The sequence below is a fragment of the Echinops telfairi genome, unplaced genomic scaffold (assembly GCF_000313985.2).
Source record: "Echinops telfairi isolate 266 unplaced genomic scaffold, ASM31398v2 ScPeMD7_9;HRSCAF=40, whole genome shotgun sequence".
Taxonomy (NCBI): Eukaryota; Metazoa; Chordata; class Mammalia; order Afrosoricida; family Tenrecidae; genus Echinops; species Echinops telfairi.
Window position 1 is genome coordinate 15,430,705 of NW_022103906.1, and position 17,060 is coordinate 15,447,764.

General features: G+C 37.6%; 1 protein-coding gene across 7 annotated transcripts in view; it reads right to left on the reverse strand.

Moving 5' to 3' along the window:
- Positions 1-17,060, reverse strand: part of HMBOX1 (homeobox containing 1) — a 230,244-nt gene that overhangs the window by 58,185 nt on the left and 154,999 nt on the right. For all 7 annotated transcript variants that reach the window (XM_045286944.1, XM_045286941.1, XM_045286943.1 and 4 more), the window contains exon 7: positions 6,817-6,927. In XM_045286944.1, the coding sequence (XP_045142879.1) occupies positions 6,817-6,927 (111 nt within the window). The remainder of the gene's footprint in view (positions 1-6,816; positions 6,928-17,060) is intronic.

Below are 17,060 nucleotides of genomic sequence, written 5' to 3' on the forward strand. Positions count from 1 at the left end.
ATTACTAATCGCTAATTAAAGACTTATTGCTTTCTATCCAGGTATCTCTAAATTAAATCCTAATAAAATTTGACTGAAGAATTCAGAACCAATATGGATTTGGTTTTTAGAAACATGACAGCTAATAATTCAATATTATTGAAAAGTAAATGCATGTAATTATGGAAGCCTTTAAAAGGCAGTACTATCTCCCCTTTAGGGGGGCGGGGGAAGGGAGCTCTTAACCAACAGCTAAATGAAGGACTTTTCTCATTTTTCCTGTTCTGATGCACTAATTCCACATTCCTCCAGCTTCCCAATGATGGTGAGCCCAGCTTTGGTCCCTAGATGAATTCAAGTTAGAAATAGGATTAAAAATAAAGAGAGAACATAACTACAACAAAACCAGCTTTCTAGACAGACTAATACTTAAGTTCTGCAACCCAGGACAGACACTATCACAGGGCTCTCCTGCCATCTGCACTGGCCCCAATTACTAGTCATCAGCTACAATAGTGCTGCTCTAGGCTGACAGGTACAAACTTAGTCTTCCTTGTATTTCCAGTCAATCGATTTTCTTGCTACTCTAGTCTGCTTGGGGTTTAGAGCAGTCCTGAAATCTCAGTATGAAATCTGGTACCTGTAATTAGACGATATGGTGTAGCATATTGGACTGCTAACCACAAGATGAGATTCAAAACTACCAGCCATTCTTCAAGAGAAAGATGAGGTATCTACTCCTGTAAAGATTCACAGCAGTCTACTCTGACCTATAGGGTTGATATGAGTTAGAATAGACTTGATTGCAGTAAGTTTAATATTTTAATTACACTAACCTGCAAGACACTCTTCTAAATGCCAAATCCAAGGGATAAAAACTTGTTTTATGGAGTTCACAGTTAACTCCTCAATTTGGGCTTGTGGCCAGTTGAAGCCTAAACCCTTCTGTTATGCCAGATCTGCATCCCTCTCCATCAAAGTATATACATAAAACTGTGATCTCATATGGTAGCTGCTAGCCTCAAGTGGCTATTGAGCACTAAAATGTGACTCATTGGAATTAATATGAACTTTAACTGTTAAACATATATTGAATTTCAAAGATTCAGGGCAAAAAAGAGAAGAGAGAGATATCACAAGAATTTGCAAAATGTATATGTATTTTTAAAGATCACTTTATTGGGGACTCTTACAGCTCTTATAACAATCCATACATCACTGTATCAGCACAAAATGTAAACTTTTGAAGTGATAGTACATATTTGTTAAATGAATTATATTCTTAAAATTAATTTGGGGTCATTTGTTTTTACTTTTAAATATATGGTTACTAGCAAATTTAAAATTTTACCGATCATTCACATTAAATTTCTACTGGTTTATGCTGCCTTAGACTACTGAACTAATAGAAGCAATAAAAGAATCATTTTTTGAGGGTCTGCTTGTATATAGTTATCATATCTAAAAATGAAAGCCCTTCTTTACAGAAAAATTCCCAGCTAATAAATGCTGAAGGAATGGCAGAATAGAAAATGACCGTTTTGCAACCTCTATTAGAATAACTGATTCATGTAAGGATCATTAATGGTGACAGGCTGTTGGGAAAGAGGGTATCATCCAGTAACAATGAATCATCCCACAGATTATTAACAAACTGCAGAGATTTGGTGGTTACCACTTCAACAAAATGATCAAACTTAGCATATAACTAAAGCTACATACAGCCTGACTAGTTGCTAGTGTTATGTGCTAATATGAAATAAACACTATATATAAGGTTCCCCCCCCCAAAGTTTTGCTATGAAAATTCTCAAGCATGGAGGTAGAGTGGAATTTGATAGTGACATTTTACTACTATCACCTACTGTTTTACTATATTTATTTCATCATATATCTATTCATTAATTCATTTTATCTTTGATACAGTTAGGTAAATACAGTAATTAGTGCCTACCCCTTTATACAGTCTATGTAATATTCTTGCTAAAAATGTTTAATCTGATTCTAATAAAAATTAACAATAAAAAAAACTCCCTGCTGTTGAGTAGATCCCAACTCATAGAGAACTTCTTTGTTTCTGAAACTAAATCTTTACAGGGGCAGAAAGCCTTCTTTTTCTTTCACAGAGTGGTTGGTGGGTGTGAACTACCAACCTCGCCAATTCGCAGCCTGATACTTAACCCACAGTGCCTCCAGGACTCCTAATCAAGTAAGCATAAATCCTATCTTCTAGTATACAAAAAGTACAGGAATAAAAAAGAAATTCATTGATACCAAGAGGTAATAGATACACAAATGAAGTGGAACATTCTTTAAGACAGTTGTCGATTAAGAAGCTTTGAAAAGATTTTGTCACAAAAAAGTTTCAATAGGTAAAAAGAGACTTAAGAATCCAAAAATACCGGGAAAAAGCTCCTCCAGGAGAAGTTTTCACAGCACACATTTTTCCCACTTGGCGAGCATCCAGCAACTCGCTCTGAGTTAGTGCACCCAGTTGGTATCACCTGGGAAGGTTCTCTCTGGCCACAGTGAATTTTTTTGTAAAAGCATTTCATGTGAACCTCGGTTTTGTGATTTGGCCTATTTAAGAGAACAGCACACAGCTGTGAAATTTCGTTTCCTGCTGGAGAAAAATGCCACAGAAACTATTGGGAAGTCACACACAGCTTACATGGACAGCACAATGGGAAAAACTCAAGTGCACAAATGGTTTTCTCATTTCAAAAAATGGTGAAATGTTGATTGATGACAAACCTTGTTCTGGACATCTGTCAACTTCCCAAATGCATGAAAATGTCAACAAATTTTGTCCACTTGGGCCCAAAGACCAACAATTGACCACTGAAGAGCTGGGGAAGTTATCTGGACTATCTTGGAGTTCAGTTCAGTGAATTTTAATGGAAGAGTTGGGAATGAGAAGGGCCGCTGAAAAATTTGTGCCTCTGGTTATGACTAGCCAGGAAAAAGAGCTTCAAATGGAAACATGTGAGCTTTCAAAGACCATCTCCAAAGTGACCCAGACTTTTCTGCCAAGGTCATTACTGGTGAGGAGACATGGAACTATTCTTATGACCCCGAAGCCAAACATCAGTCAAGCCAGTGGAAGATGCCATTTGTCACCTCACCCCCAAAAAGCACATCAAGTGAAATAAAAGATTAAGATGATGCTGATTTATTTTTTTGATGTGAGAGGGATAGTGCATTTGGAATTCCTTCCACCAGTCAGACTGTTGATCAAGCTTTCTATTTAGAGGTTCTGAAAAGATTGCGTAAGAGTATGCAACAACATAGTCTTGATTGGTGGCAGATGGGGGACTGGTTTTGCCACCACAACAATGCACTTGCTCACGCAGTCATCTCAGTGTACCAGTTTTGGGCAAAAAACCCAGCATGCCTCTCTTGTCCCACACACCTTACTCACCTGACCTTGCTCGGTGTGACTTCTTTTTGTTCCCTCAAATGAAGAGGAATATGAAAGGACTGCAGTTTGAGGACATAGAAGAGGTGAAGAAATAATCAAGGGAAGTGCTGTCAGCCATTCCAACAGATGAGTTTGAAAAATTTTCCAAGAATGGAGTCATGGAAGTGACAAATGTATTAAGTGTAATGGAGGGTACTTTGAAGGTGATAAGGTTGTTTTGTAAAAGAAAAATTTTAATACATAGCTTTGAAAAAGATATTCCGTTTTTATGGGGGCTACCCCCTCGTAGATAGAGAAGTGTAATTAGTTTTAAATTTCTCTCAATTGTAGTAACAAGACTTTAATGACACAGACACGTGTCCTTATTCTGAAGAGATGAGTGCCGAAGCAAAACCCATGATGATTTATATCTTACTTTTAAAACTTAGACACAATAGATGTATGTATAGATTGTGATGAGAGCTATAAGCACCCCCAATAAAATGATTTTTTTTTAAATAAAGAAAAAATATTTAAACATTTATTTTATAGAGACAAAAAGCTAATTTAAGAAAATGCTATTAATCATTATATCAAAGAAGGGAATAATTAGGTTTCATTGCATTAATCTTTCAACTTTTCAGTATATCTGCAAATTAAAAAAAATGGGATGGAGAATATCTGAAAATTTTCAAAATAAAAATATTCTCTGCAGAAAGGTTGAAACCATTTATTGGTTGTTAGTCCCCCCCACCCCCACCCCCAATGCTTTTCAGACTGAGAATGTAATCTTTGGAGGGTGGGGTGGAGGATCTCATCAGACAATAAAACAAAAAAGTAGTCTCTATAACATTTTCCCTAGAGACAATATTAAGTAAAGTAATAATATTAATAATATTTATTCAAAATAAATTCATCTGTAAGCAAAGGTTTCCATCATGTTTTAAGCAACCCCCCACCCTTGCCTTGTATTATATGATTAAAACGAGGCCTGGCTCACTGCACCCAATCTGTGCATTGCATAATTATAATAATTTACTTCTGATATTCCTTTATGTACCAATAAAACCATCTCACGTGGAGTATATCCTGGCCCACCAAGCCTTGAGGACAATATCCCTGCTCAGAGGAGCCAATGCAGAGAGGACCACGTGGCTAGCCCCACTAGGAGACACGACATCCTTCACTGACCCATAGCCCTACAGGGTAAAACACTGGAGACACAGTGTGGGAATTGCTCCCGATCTGACCCCACCACACCAATGCAAAACACAGAACAGCAAGGGGAACAGAGCAATGAAGTCCTGAAGGAATGCCAAAAATAGACTTTGGGGCCAGGGTGTGGTACCCCATCAGACTTGACCGGAAAACACTCCTAAAGATCAACAAACAGACCTTGAACTATTTACAGGCTTTCCTTTTTTGTCATTGTTTTTTGGTTGTTTTCTTTTGTTGCTTTGTTTTGCTCTGTCTTGTTTTGTGCATATTATTAATTCTGCAGGTCTATCTAGATAAGATAGGCAGGATAGACAATCTGGAGGAGAAAACAATGGGACCTATGACTCCAGGGGGAACATAGGAAAGGGAGAGGTGGGGGAAAGGAAGTGGTGTTGACAAACCTAGGGACAAGCGACCAACAAGTGATACAAAATCGGTGGAGAGGAGGGTGCCTGAACCTGGTAGGGCTTGATCAAGGGTAATGTAACTGAGAGGAATTACTGAAACCCAAATGAAGGCTGAGCATGACAGTGGGACAAGAGGAAAGTCAAAGGAAATAGAGGAAAGAACTAGGAGGCAAAGGGCATTTATAGAGGTCTAAATATAGGCATGTACATATGTAAATATATTTATATATGATGGGGAAATAGAACTATGTGCATATAATTATAGGTTTAGTATTAAGGTAGCAGATGGACATAGGGCCTCCACTCAAGTACTCCCTCAATGCAAGAACACTATGTTCTATTAAACTGGCATTCCATGATGCTCACCTTTCCAACATGATGACTGAAGACAAAGCGGGTGCATAAGCAAATATGGTGAAGAAAGCTGATGGTGCCTGACTATCAAAAGATATAGCATCTGGGGTATTAAAGTTTTGAAGATAAACAAGTGGCCATCTAGCTGTGAAGCAGCAAAGCCCACATGGAAGAAGCACACCAGCTTGTGTGATCATGAGGTGTCGATGCAATCAGGTATCAGGCATCAAAGAATAAAAAATCATTATCATTGTGAGTGAGGGGGAGTGCGGAGTGGGGACACAAAGCCCATCTGTAGGCAACTGGACATCACCTGACAGGAGGGTCATGGGGAGGAGAAGAGAGTAGCAATGATGAAACATACAACTAGTTCTTTAATGCTTCCCCCCCACCCCCACTATCATGACCCAATTCTATCTTACAAATCCTGCCATACCAGAGGATGTACAGATAGGAACTGGAAACACAGGGAATCCAGGACAGATGAACCCCTCAGGACCAGTGGTGAGAGTGGCGATAACGGGAGGGTGGAGGAAAGGTGGGTTAGAAAGAGGAAACTGATTACAAGGATCTACATATAACCCCCTCCCTGGGGGACGACAATAGAAAAGTGGGTGAAGGGAGATGTTGGACAATTGAAGACATGACAAAATAATAATAATTTATGTATTATCAAGGGTTTGTGAAGCAGGGGGAAGGAGGAGGGAAAATGAGGAGCTGATACCAAGGGCTCAAGTAGAGATTGTTTTGAAAATGATGATGATGGCAACAAATGTACAAATGTGCTTGACACAATGTATGCATGTATGGATTGTGATAAGAGTTGTAAGAGCCCCCACTAAAATGATTTTTTTTAAAAAGGAGAGAAAACAAAACCATCTCACAATAAGTCTTGCCTATTTCTGATAACTTTAAACACTTAAGCTTTCATGATCTTTTTTTTCTTAAGATCTCATTCTATTATCCAATCTCTTCTTCCTGAAAGTCATCATGGCAGCTTTACCTTAAGGTCTAAGACACATTCAATTGAGTAAGAAAATCATTAGCAGACATTATGAGATATCATAAAGCATGAGTTAATAAAAACCTTACATTTCTATTTTCTAATTAAAGCCAAGAGTTACAAATAAAAAGATAGGGAATCTTTGGCACGAACCTAGAATTGTAGAAAAGATTACCCGCTGATTTCTCACAAGCTATGGCTAGAAATACAACAAAGCCTGGAAGCAAAGAGGTGCCCTGGAGGGAAGTATGAAAACGACAAGAGAACATCAATCACTAGGATAAATATTACTATAATCAGGGATTAGGCTTTATAGTAGTAATCTTTTGCATAAGAGAAAGGTACAGTGTATACAACTATAGCAGAAGAATTCAATAAAATAATTATACTTGTCTTGTTTGCAATGAAAATTTTTTCTTTTTCTAAAAGAAAGAGAAAGAAGAAGTGGTATTTACCTGGGTTTGTCTTCTCAAGTTGATACCATCGGTAAAATGCTCTCTTCTTCTGTTCACTCAAGTCTGATCCCTGCTGCAATAGCCAATGGGAAATCCGACTCTGGCTAATACCTATGTAGAAAGAGAAACAGCGTTTGGGAAGCACTGAAGTCAAAGTGAAATAAAAAGCAGTTCTGTTGGTACTGGGTACAGAGTGCTTTATTATTCTCTGTGTTATTTGAAAGGAAGCTGCAACTTGAGTAAACTGTTGACTGAATTGGCCAAGATACACTCAGATATAGATTTATTAGAGATTAAACTCTTTTATTAACCAAGGCTTGACAGTGATCTTGAAAATTAATCTCCCAACGAGATCCATGAATAGGAGATAAACAAAAGACCCTATCTAATATTTATTTGTCAGAAGTTGATTATGTGTATGTTTCTCCAAAACTTTCCTAACCTTTTAGCATATTAGAACTTTTAGCATCAGAAACTGAAAAGAAACAAAATGAACTCAGTAAGTTTTGCTACGTAGTACTGAGAATGATAACAAGATTTATGGATTGGGACTGAAGAGGTCATTGAAAATGTCTCCCATAGGTAATAAGCAAATGTGAAGAAAGCTCGTGGTGTCCAGCTATTAAAAGATATAGCATCTAGGGTCTTAAAGGCTTGAAGTTAAACATGCAGCCATCTAGCAGAGAGAAACAAAGCCCATATGGAAGAAGCATACCAGGCTGTGTGATCATGAGATGTCAACAGGAATAGGTATCAGAAGTTCAAAAACAAGCAATCAAATTAACGTGAAGGAGCATAAACAAAGTGGAGACCCAAAACCCATCTGTAAGATAATTAGATAGTCCCTCACAGAAAAGGCCACATGAAAAGGATGATATATCCAGGGTACAGTAAAGCACTGATGAAACATATAACTATCCTCTAATTCTTTAATATTTCCTCCCCTTCCTATTATGGTATTGGTTTCACATCATTTATCTTTTTAGATCTGTGTATGTGCAATTGTATAATTCAAGCTAGTTTGGTGCATGAAATCATTGATAGGGAAGCCCTTCAGAAATAGCAATGGGTGTAATGATTCCCTGAGGGTATGGGAAGGGGGATGAGGAGACTGAGAGCAATGATTACTGTATACCCCCACTTGAGGGGAACGAAAAACAGAATGGTAGGTGAATGGATACATGGACAGTGTAAGATAAAGCAAAAAAATAAATATATAAGGGTTCCCAAGGGGTAGGGTGGGGGAGGGAGGGGACAAAGGGGAGCTGATATCAAAAAGTGCAAGAAGAAAGAAAATGTACTGAAACTCATGGTGGCAGCAATTGTACAATACTGCTTGATCTAATTGAATAATGTATTGTTATAATACCTGTAAGAACTCCAAATAAAATGATTTAAAAGAAAGAAAGAAAGAATTTCCACTAAGGCTTTTGGCTTATTTGTTAACTCATTTGGATATTTTTAGATGTATTATCCTTAATACATATAACTAATAATTGGGATATTTTTAGAGTTATTCTGAAATATGGCCACTTAAGAAATCTCAAGAGCTAAGGATAGACTTTTCAAAAATGAGTAGACTATATAGCAGAAGCATTCTCCTGTCATGAAGTTCTTGACATCAATGAACTGGAAATGTGTATCTTAAACTTACTAGTATAGGGATCACCTGTTCACTGTGATCATTATAGTTATTTCAAAAATGAGTAATTCAACACACAGCTAGTAAAGGCAAAGGAAACAGGAAAGTCAAAACTGTCGTCTACGCCCAGGAGGAACTTTCAAAAGACCGTTCAGTTATTACAGAGGCCTAATCACATCTAAACACTCCCAAGGAATTACTTCTGGTAATTAGATAATACTGAACACCACCTGTGCCAACACCTGTTTAAAGTTATGATACACAACAGGAAGCATGGTGATCATGAAGAGGCCTAAAAGTAAACCCTTTGATTTTTCACACACTTAAAAGACAAAAACTAAGTTAGACAAAAATTTGAAGAAGTGGAGGAGGATGTTAAAAGTAAAGCTAGCCTGCGAAGCAGTAGTCTCTGACTGGAACATCTCTCTCGAAGGGTAAATTACAAACAGTTTTCCAAAATCTAAGTGATTAAATTCTCAAGTACTTTACACAGCAGCTTTCCAATGAACTGAAGATCTATGTGGTGCAGGTGTTGGCAGTGAGCACTGTGCGCCAGCGCTGAGAGAGAATGCAAAGTGTTCTGGAGATATAGGTCAGCTGTGCTTAGTACTGCTTTTACCAAAGTCTAGTTCCAGACATTATGCTAGATTTTACATTTGTTTTAAGCAAGAGTGAAAAGAACTATTTATGAAGAAATCAAAATAGATTTTCATGCCAACAGAATAAAACTATTTTATATGAATTCTCGTACTGGTACGATACTGCTCGAAAACAATGACTTGGAGAAAAACATGTTAAAAAATAGAATATATTGGCTCTGCTAATTTCAACATTATATTTTCTCCATTCAGCCTGATCAATATCAGAGATGCCTAGACTTAGGCTCTAATGCAGAGGAGAAAGAAAGAAAAAAGCTAAATGGCTGTGGGTTGAATCATGATCTATTCAGGTGATAAAATACTGGGCAGATTTTAAAAACTGACATTTTTTAAAAGCCACTGGTAGGTACCAAGTGTTGATAAGGAAACGGAGCACCTAGAATTCTCATACTGCTGACATGAGAGATACATTGTCTTCTGAGCCTGCAACCACTTTGTTAAACTGTTGGGCAGTATCTACTAAAGTTGAACACACATGAAACCTCTGACCCAGCAGTTTCTCTCCTACATCTATAGGCAACAGAGGTGTATACACACTCAATAAAAATATACTCAAAAGGCAGGATAGAGCAACGCTCATGCCAGTATTACTCATAATAGTCCCCACTGCTACACAACTCAAATGTATAAATGAAGATATTTATGCATTTTACCATAGAATATTAGACCCAATGGAAAAAGAACGACTATATGCAACTGCATAGATGAATCTCATGAAAATAATGTTAGCTGAAAGAAGCCAGACACAAATGAGTTTAATTTAATATAAACTTTAAAAACATGCGCAACAATCTACACAGATGAGAATCAGAAAATATTGATTATCCATGGTTCAGGAGGAGGAGGTCAATGACTCAAAGGCAGTATGACTGAGGGTTATGGGGTGATCAGCATCGTTCTTCATCTTGATATCTTGATATGCTTTTCTAAGTCTGCTTATTTGGAAACAATGATGGGTATTTTCCTAGGTATATGTTAGGTTTCAAATTTAAAAGTTTACAAAACATTCTAAAAATACTATATAGTTTCTAAAAATAAAGTGAATAAAAATAAACATGGAAAGATGCCCATGAAATAAATGTAGAGTATGTATTTTACAACTATATATTTTCACAAATATACATGGCTTTGTATTGTATGTAACAGAATTTATACATATAACCAAAGAGTAACAAGGGATTTATAGTGGCAGACTTATCCTACATTGTATACCTCTGTGTTTTCTTAACTTTTCTACAAATATGTAGTCATGATTTATTTTTAGCTCCCCCTTGAATGCTAGTTATTTTTCTGTGAAAAATATATCATGATACTATGTTACCAAACACAGAGGTCCAACATAATTAATGTCTGCATCCTCTTTCCAATTGTCTGAGTTAAACAATGCTAACGAGCTGTTTGACAGTTTTGTCTATGCTCAATTGTTAAGTTCATAAAACAAAGGGAGAGGAAGATGACAGCATATTCTCCTGTCTGGCCGTTTTGTATGAAGAGAAACTATAAAAGTTTATTACAAATCTAAGCTCAGTTTCCAAACAATAAGCGGAAAAACCAAATTAAGGAAGCATGTAGTCTTTCTGGAAGATGTACGATAACGCTTCTTCAATGAACTTTCTTAGTGAGCAGCTTCCTTTTTGCTACGTAAGAATGGGTAGGAAAGAGGGAACCAATTACATGGAACTGTGTGTGACCTCCTCCCTGGGGGACAGCAACCGAAAAGTGGATGAAGGGAGATGTCGGACAGGGCAAGATATGACAAAATACCCATTTATAAACTATCAAGGGCTCATGCGGGAGGGGGGAGCGGGGAGGGAGGGGGAAAATGAGGACCTAATGTCGGGGGTTTAAATGGAGAGAAAATGTCTTGAGAAACGATGTACAAATGCGCTTTACACAATTGATGTGTGTATGGATTGGGATAACAGTTGTGTGAGCCCCTAATAAAATGTTAAAAAAAAAAAAGATTCCTGTAGCTCAAACTGCATTCCCATCGATAGACAGACTCCTTCTGGATTAACAATGTCCCTGGAACTTCAGCTGAGTTTAAAGTAATCTCTGCAGCCTTTCCCTATTATCATCTTTAGTACTTATCCTTGAGAAGAAAGAAAAAAACAATCTTTAACTTCTCCTTCTTTCTCCCTGTGAAAGAAAATGTCATTTTCACTATTGTTAGCTCTTCACAAACCTCTTTTCATCTTTCACAGGGCAGAAGAGGGACCTACACATAATCACCACACATTGAAAGACTAAACCCACAACTAATACGAAAGGAATCACATTTATTCAGAGATACAAAAGGTCCTTATGCCAGCTTTATTTAAATTGTTTCATGGGCCTGTTATTTTTTGGCTCCTTAAAAAAAAAAAAAATCAAGCAAGTTCCCTTCCACTAGAGGGCTCTCTATCATAGCCCATTCTATAAATGAAAATGCTTCACTTTCCTCCACATGCAGAGTGAGACACTAATAACCAGTCACATCATCTCCATCCTGGGAATGCTGCACACAACTCCTTTGGTGTCTTCTCATGAGTTTCAGGGGTTTCTTTGCTAGCTCCTGATTATGTTCATTCCCCAAGGCTCCATGTTTAAGCATCTTCTCTAATTTTATACACTCTTTCCTTTGGTCATCTTAATTATTAAAATTGTGACTTAAAATTTCATCTAACTTCTAGAGCGCAGCACCATGTTTTTCTTTCAACAACCTGCTGGAAGGCTTCATAAGAATTCCCGAAAGTACACAACAAACTTTTAACTCTTCTTCAAATCTGCCCTTCTTCCTGTGTCCACCTCAATTTTATCTTCTGCTCAACCTTAACTCCCACATGCTTCCTAAATTCAATTAATTTTCCCCCTAAAAATCTCATGTTCTCTCCAATCCTCAATCCTGTAGCTCTGATTCTAAGTCTCCCTTGCCTGATCTCAAAGTTACTCCTATAATAACTTTGGTGGGAGTAGGATACCTAAGATACAAAAGCACAAAACTTCTCATGATTAGGTCAGTTATAATTTAATTACTTCAGGGTCAAAAAGAGTGAAATATCCTTCTTTAGTCAATTTTTCTATCTGGAAAATGCCCCCATCTCTGTTCTATGTGAAATGTCGTGCTTTGAACTATCATGGTTCTATGGAAATGCCCAGTTCAAAAGCAGTATTCCCTTGATCTAACGCAGATTTCATTCTGTGTAAAGAACCTTTCTCTAGGTAGAGGAACTGGGAGTGATCCCAGTCAAAACACATCAGTGGCAATCCACTGACATTAGAGGGTCTAGGCAACTGTAATAGCTGGGGTAATCAAGATAATCAAAACAATTAAAAGAAAAATTAGAAAAATAACATGTCCACACAGTACTTGGAAAGACCCTTAGAAACCTAAGGCTGTCACTTTGGCTGGCCTTTGGATTTTCTCAAGCTGAAAAATGCAAAGCTTGAACACTGCGTAAATACTGAAGGAATGTCTCCAATGCCTGTCAGCATAGCTGGAAGACATGGTTTCAGGCATTCAAGGAAATTTCTGTCTAACAATTAGCTGTCCATTAACCTACAGGGTCACTATACGTTGCAATGAACTCTATGGCAGTGGGTTAAGCTAATTTTAGTAGTCACCCATGACAAGAATGCTGAAGCGTGTTCAATTGAACCACAACAACTTCCAAGTGGAGTAAAGACCAAGTAATCTAGTCCCTCAGACTACAGCTTAGGAGACTCTACTGGGCAGTTTTTCTTTGCCCTACTACATTGGTACGGGTAGGACTCAACTTGACATTACACAACAAAGACTAACCAAGTCGACACATGAACCAGCCTTAAGTTATCTTATGGGAAATATAACTTTAAAAAAAAAAAACCCTTCTAGACTTCACTATACTACCTTATGTGGAGAGAGATGAAGTTTTCTATTCTTGTAAGGACTTATAGTCTTGAGAACCCAAAGTAGCAGTTCTATCCTGTTCTTTTTTTTTTTTTAATCATTTTGGGGGGGGCTCATAAAACTCTTATCACAATCCATCCATTCATCCATTGTATGTCAAGCACATTTGTACATTTGTTGCCCTCATCATTCTCAAAACATTTGCTTTCTACTTGCGCCCTTGGTATCAGCTCCTCACTTTCCCCCCCTCCATCTCCGCTACCCCCTCCCTCATGAACCCTTGATAATTTATAAATTATTTTGTCATATTTTACACTGTCCGACATCTCCCTTCACCCACTTTTCTGTTGTCCGTCCCCCAGGGAGGAGGTTATCTGTAGATCCTTCTAATCGGTTCCCCCTTTCCACCCCACCTTCCCTCTACCTTCCTGGTATCGCCACTCTCACCACTGGTCCTGAGAGGGTTCATCTGTCCTGGATTCCCTGTTTTTCCAGTTCCTATCTGTACCAGTGTACATCCTCTGGTCTAGCCGGACTTGTAAGGTAGAATTGGCATCATGATAGTTGCGGGGAGGACACGAGCCAGTTAGGGTGCAGTGTAGCAACGATGAAACATACAACTTTCCTCTAGTTCTTTAGGGTCACTCTGAGTCAGAATCAACTTGATGGCAGTGGCTTTGGTTATACCTTCTAGGAGCTCTGGTGACACAGTGAGTTACACATTGAACTGCTAACTACAAGCTCTGTTGTTCAAACGTATCAGCTGCTCCATGGGAGAAAGATGAGGCTCTCCACTCCTGTACCGATTTAAAATCTCAAAAATCCAAAGGGAAAGCTCTACTCTGTCCTTAAGGGTCACTTTGAGTCAGAATCAACTCAATGGTAGTACGAGTTTGGTATACTTCCTTCTTAGCATTCACTTTGGAGAAATCTAAGGTCAACCTGCTCGCTCTCTCTCCTGCCATCTGGTCTCCCCTGCCTTTTTTTTTTTGGTGTGGGAAACCATACTATTTATATTTGAAGTTCAGTAAAATGTCCAGTTATGTCCAGTTATTAAATTGCTTTAGGGAAACAATGAATTATAATTGCACAGTCAATTTTCTTTAACCATCTTTCATTATGTGTATGCTTTTTTTCTTGTTGAATAAACATCTCTTTTCTATACCAATTAATCTTTCAAAACATTAAAAATTCGATTATGTGATTTCCTTTAGTGTTGCTAGGTGTCATCAAGTTGGTTCTGATTCATGGAGACCTATGTACATTCAGTGGAAGAAAACACTATCTTCACAATCATTGCAATTCTTGAGCCCATTGTTGCAGCCACTGTGTCAGTGAGGGTCTCTTTTCCATTGGCCCTCCACTTTGGAAAGCATGTCCTTTTCCAAAGATCGCTCCTCATAACATTTCCAAAGTAAGCAATACAAAGTTTTACAGTCCTGACTTTTAAGGAATATTCTTGCTGTAGTCTGAGACAAATTCATTCATTCTTCAGGCAATACACAATATTCATCACAAACACCATAATACAAAGGTATTATGCCTTCTCTAATCTTCCTTATTCATTGCCCAGCACGCGTGTGCACACACACACACACACACACACACACTGATTGGAAATACCATCACTTGGGGTAACGTGCACCTTAAGCCTCAGTGACATCTTTATTCTTCAATATTTTAAGTAGCTCTTATCCAGCAGATTTGCCAAATGAAATATGTCACTTGATTTCTTGACCATTATTTTGATGGGTGATGATTGTGGAGTCAAGTAAAATGAAATCCTTGATAACTCTATTATCTTCGGTTTATCACAATATTATCTATTGGCTCAGCTCTGAGGGTTTTGTTTTGGGGTTTTATTGCGTGCTGTTTAATGTTGAGGCATTGTAATCTGCATTGAAGATTGCGGTCTCTGACCTTCATCAGTGACTGCTTCAAGTCCCTTTCAAGCAAGGTTGGATCATTTGTGTAGAACAGTTGTTAATAAAATCTTCCTCCAAAAAAAAAATCTTCCTCAAATCCTAATTCTATACTGTTTACAATCTTTTGAACAGAACATGGGGATACTGTGTTTTTAAACCAGGAAAACTGTCAAAAGACAGTTTCATCCTTTCATCATACTTATTTAATTTGTATTCTGAACAGATAATCCAAGAAAGTAGACTATATTTTGCCCTTAGAATCCTTCAGTATTGATACTCACTCCTTAAATTTCTTTAGTTCTTGTAGGTTTAGAAATGCCAACTGTGAACTTCTGGTTTGGTATTCTACCAAGCCTTTTGCAAATTTCATTATAATAATTTTGTCTTCTTGAGCACCCTCTGGAATCCATTGGATTTTTTTAAACATAATTTTTCCCAGTTGCTTTGGTTACACCACATTTAAGAGCAAAAATTCAGAGTGATTTTCTCTAAGTAGTTCAAAATATATCTGAATGTTTTCATCTGAATTTATTCTGCTTTTGGTTGCTTTTAATGCGACTTCTTTTTCTGTAATTTTGTTCCTTTTACTTTTGCCAGTACATATTATTTATATCCTTCAGTCTTGTTACAATCTTTTTAACCCTTGAACTTATGTGTATAGTAATAGATTTCAGTGAGCATTAGGAATTGTTTTTTAATACTTTCCCATTTAATTCTTTTCTAATTTGTATTCTTCATGTGCTATAAGCCCTTTTAAAATTTTATTTTCAAAACCATTTTATTGGGAGTTAATAAAGATTTATCATTCCATAGTTGAATCACATCATGCAGTATTGTACAAATTGCTGTCACAATCAGTTTCAAAACATTTTTTTCCTTCCTGAACTGCTTGACATCAGCTCCCTTCGCCTCCCACCACCACTGTACTCTGCAGAAACACTTATTCTACTTGCTGTCCTTATAGGTTCATCAATCTTAGGCTTCATATACTGGAAAACAAAGAAATATATAACAAAAATCCAAGAGGGACCCCCCCCCCCATGACATAACACATCTGAGATAAACCCCAATATGAACAAACAGTAAAATACAGATAATGTTGAAAACCAGATCAGGCCCAATGTTAAACAGAAGTGGGATCAACTGATAAGCTTTTAACCATTCAAGTCAGGTTTATCACATTTTGATCTTCTATAGCCATCTCTCCAATGTACTCTATTTGGTAACCACTTTCCTCCCATCCCTCTAATATGGATAGAGGGAAACCACTGGAGGCTTATTTTCTATGTTGATCCCACAAATATATCTTGGGCTCCCACTGTCATCCATAGCCTTCTGCAAAGCAGATTCTTACAATTTAGGCTCTGATACTATTCTCTCCTTCAACTTTGGATTATATGATTACAATTCTTTAGTCATTGATGTTGGTGTGCGTCTTCCATGTGGACTTAGTTGACATCTCGCTTAGATGGCTGCTAGTTTAAAAACAAGTCTTTAAGATACCAGGCACTATTTTATCTGAAAGCTGGGCACCATCTAATTTCTTCAACACACTTTTCAAAAATTCCCAAATTCCACTTTATTTATCTACTTATTGTTATGTCTAACATTTAATTTTAGCTAGCTTTTAAAATTGTGATTATCATTCACTTTTGAAAAGAGCTAGCCACAGAAATAATCCAGGTAATTCCAAAAGGATAGACCTTGATACCCAAGAAGAAAGTGCCTTATCAGCAGATGGACATGGGGCCTCCACTAAAGCACTTACTCATTGCAAGGACACGTTGCTCTATTAAATGGGCATTCCAGGATGCACACCTTCCCAACACGATTGCTTAAGAAAAATGTGAACATAAGTAAAGGTGGTGAAGAAAGCTGATGGTGCCCGGCTACCATAATATATAGCATCTGGGGTCTTAAAGGCTTGAAGACAAAAAGCGGCCATCTAGCTGAGAAGCATCAAAGCCCATATGGAAGAAGCACACCAGCCTGTCTAACCACGAGGTGTAGAAGGGATCAGTTATCAGACATCAAAGAACTGAAAATCATATCAGTGGGTACCGCTTTACTGACACAATCACTGAAGACAAACGTGGTCATAAGCAAACGTGGTGGAGAGCTAATGGTGTCTGGCTATCAAAAGATATAGC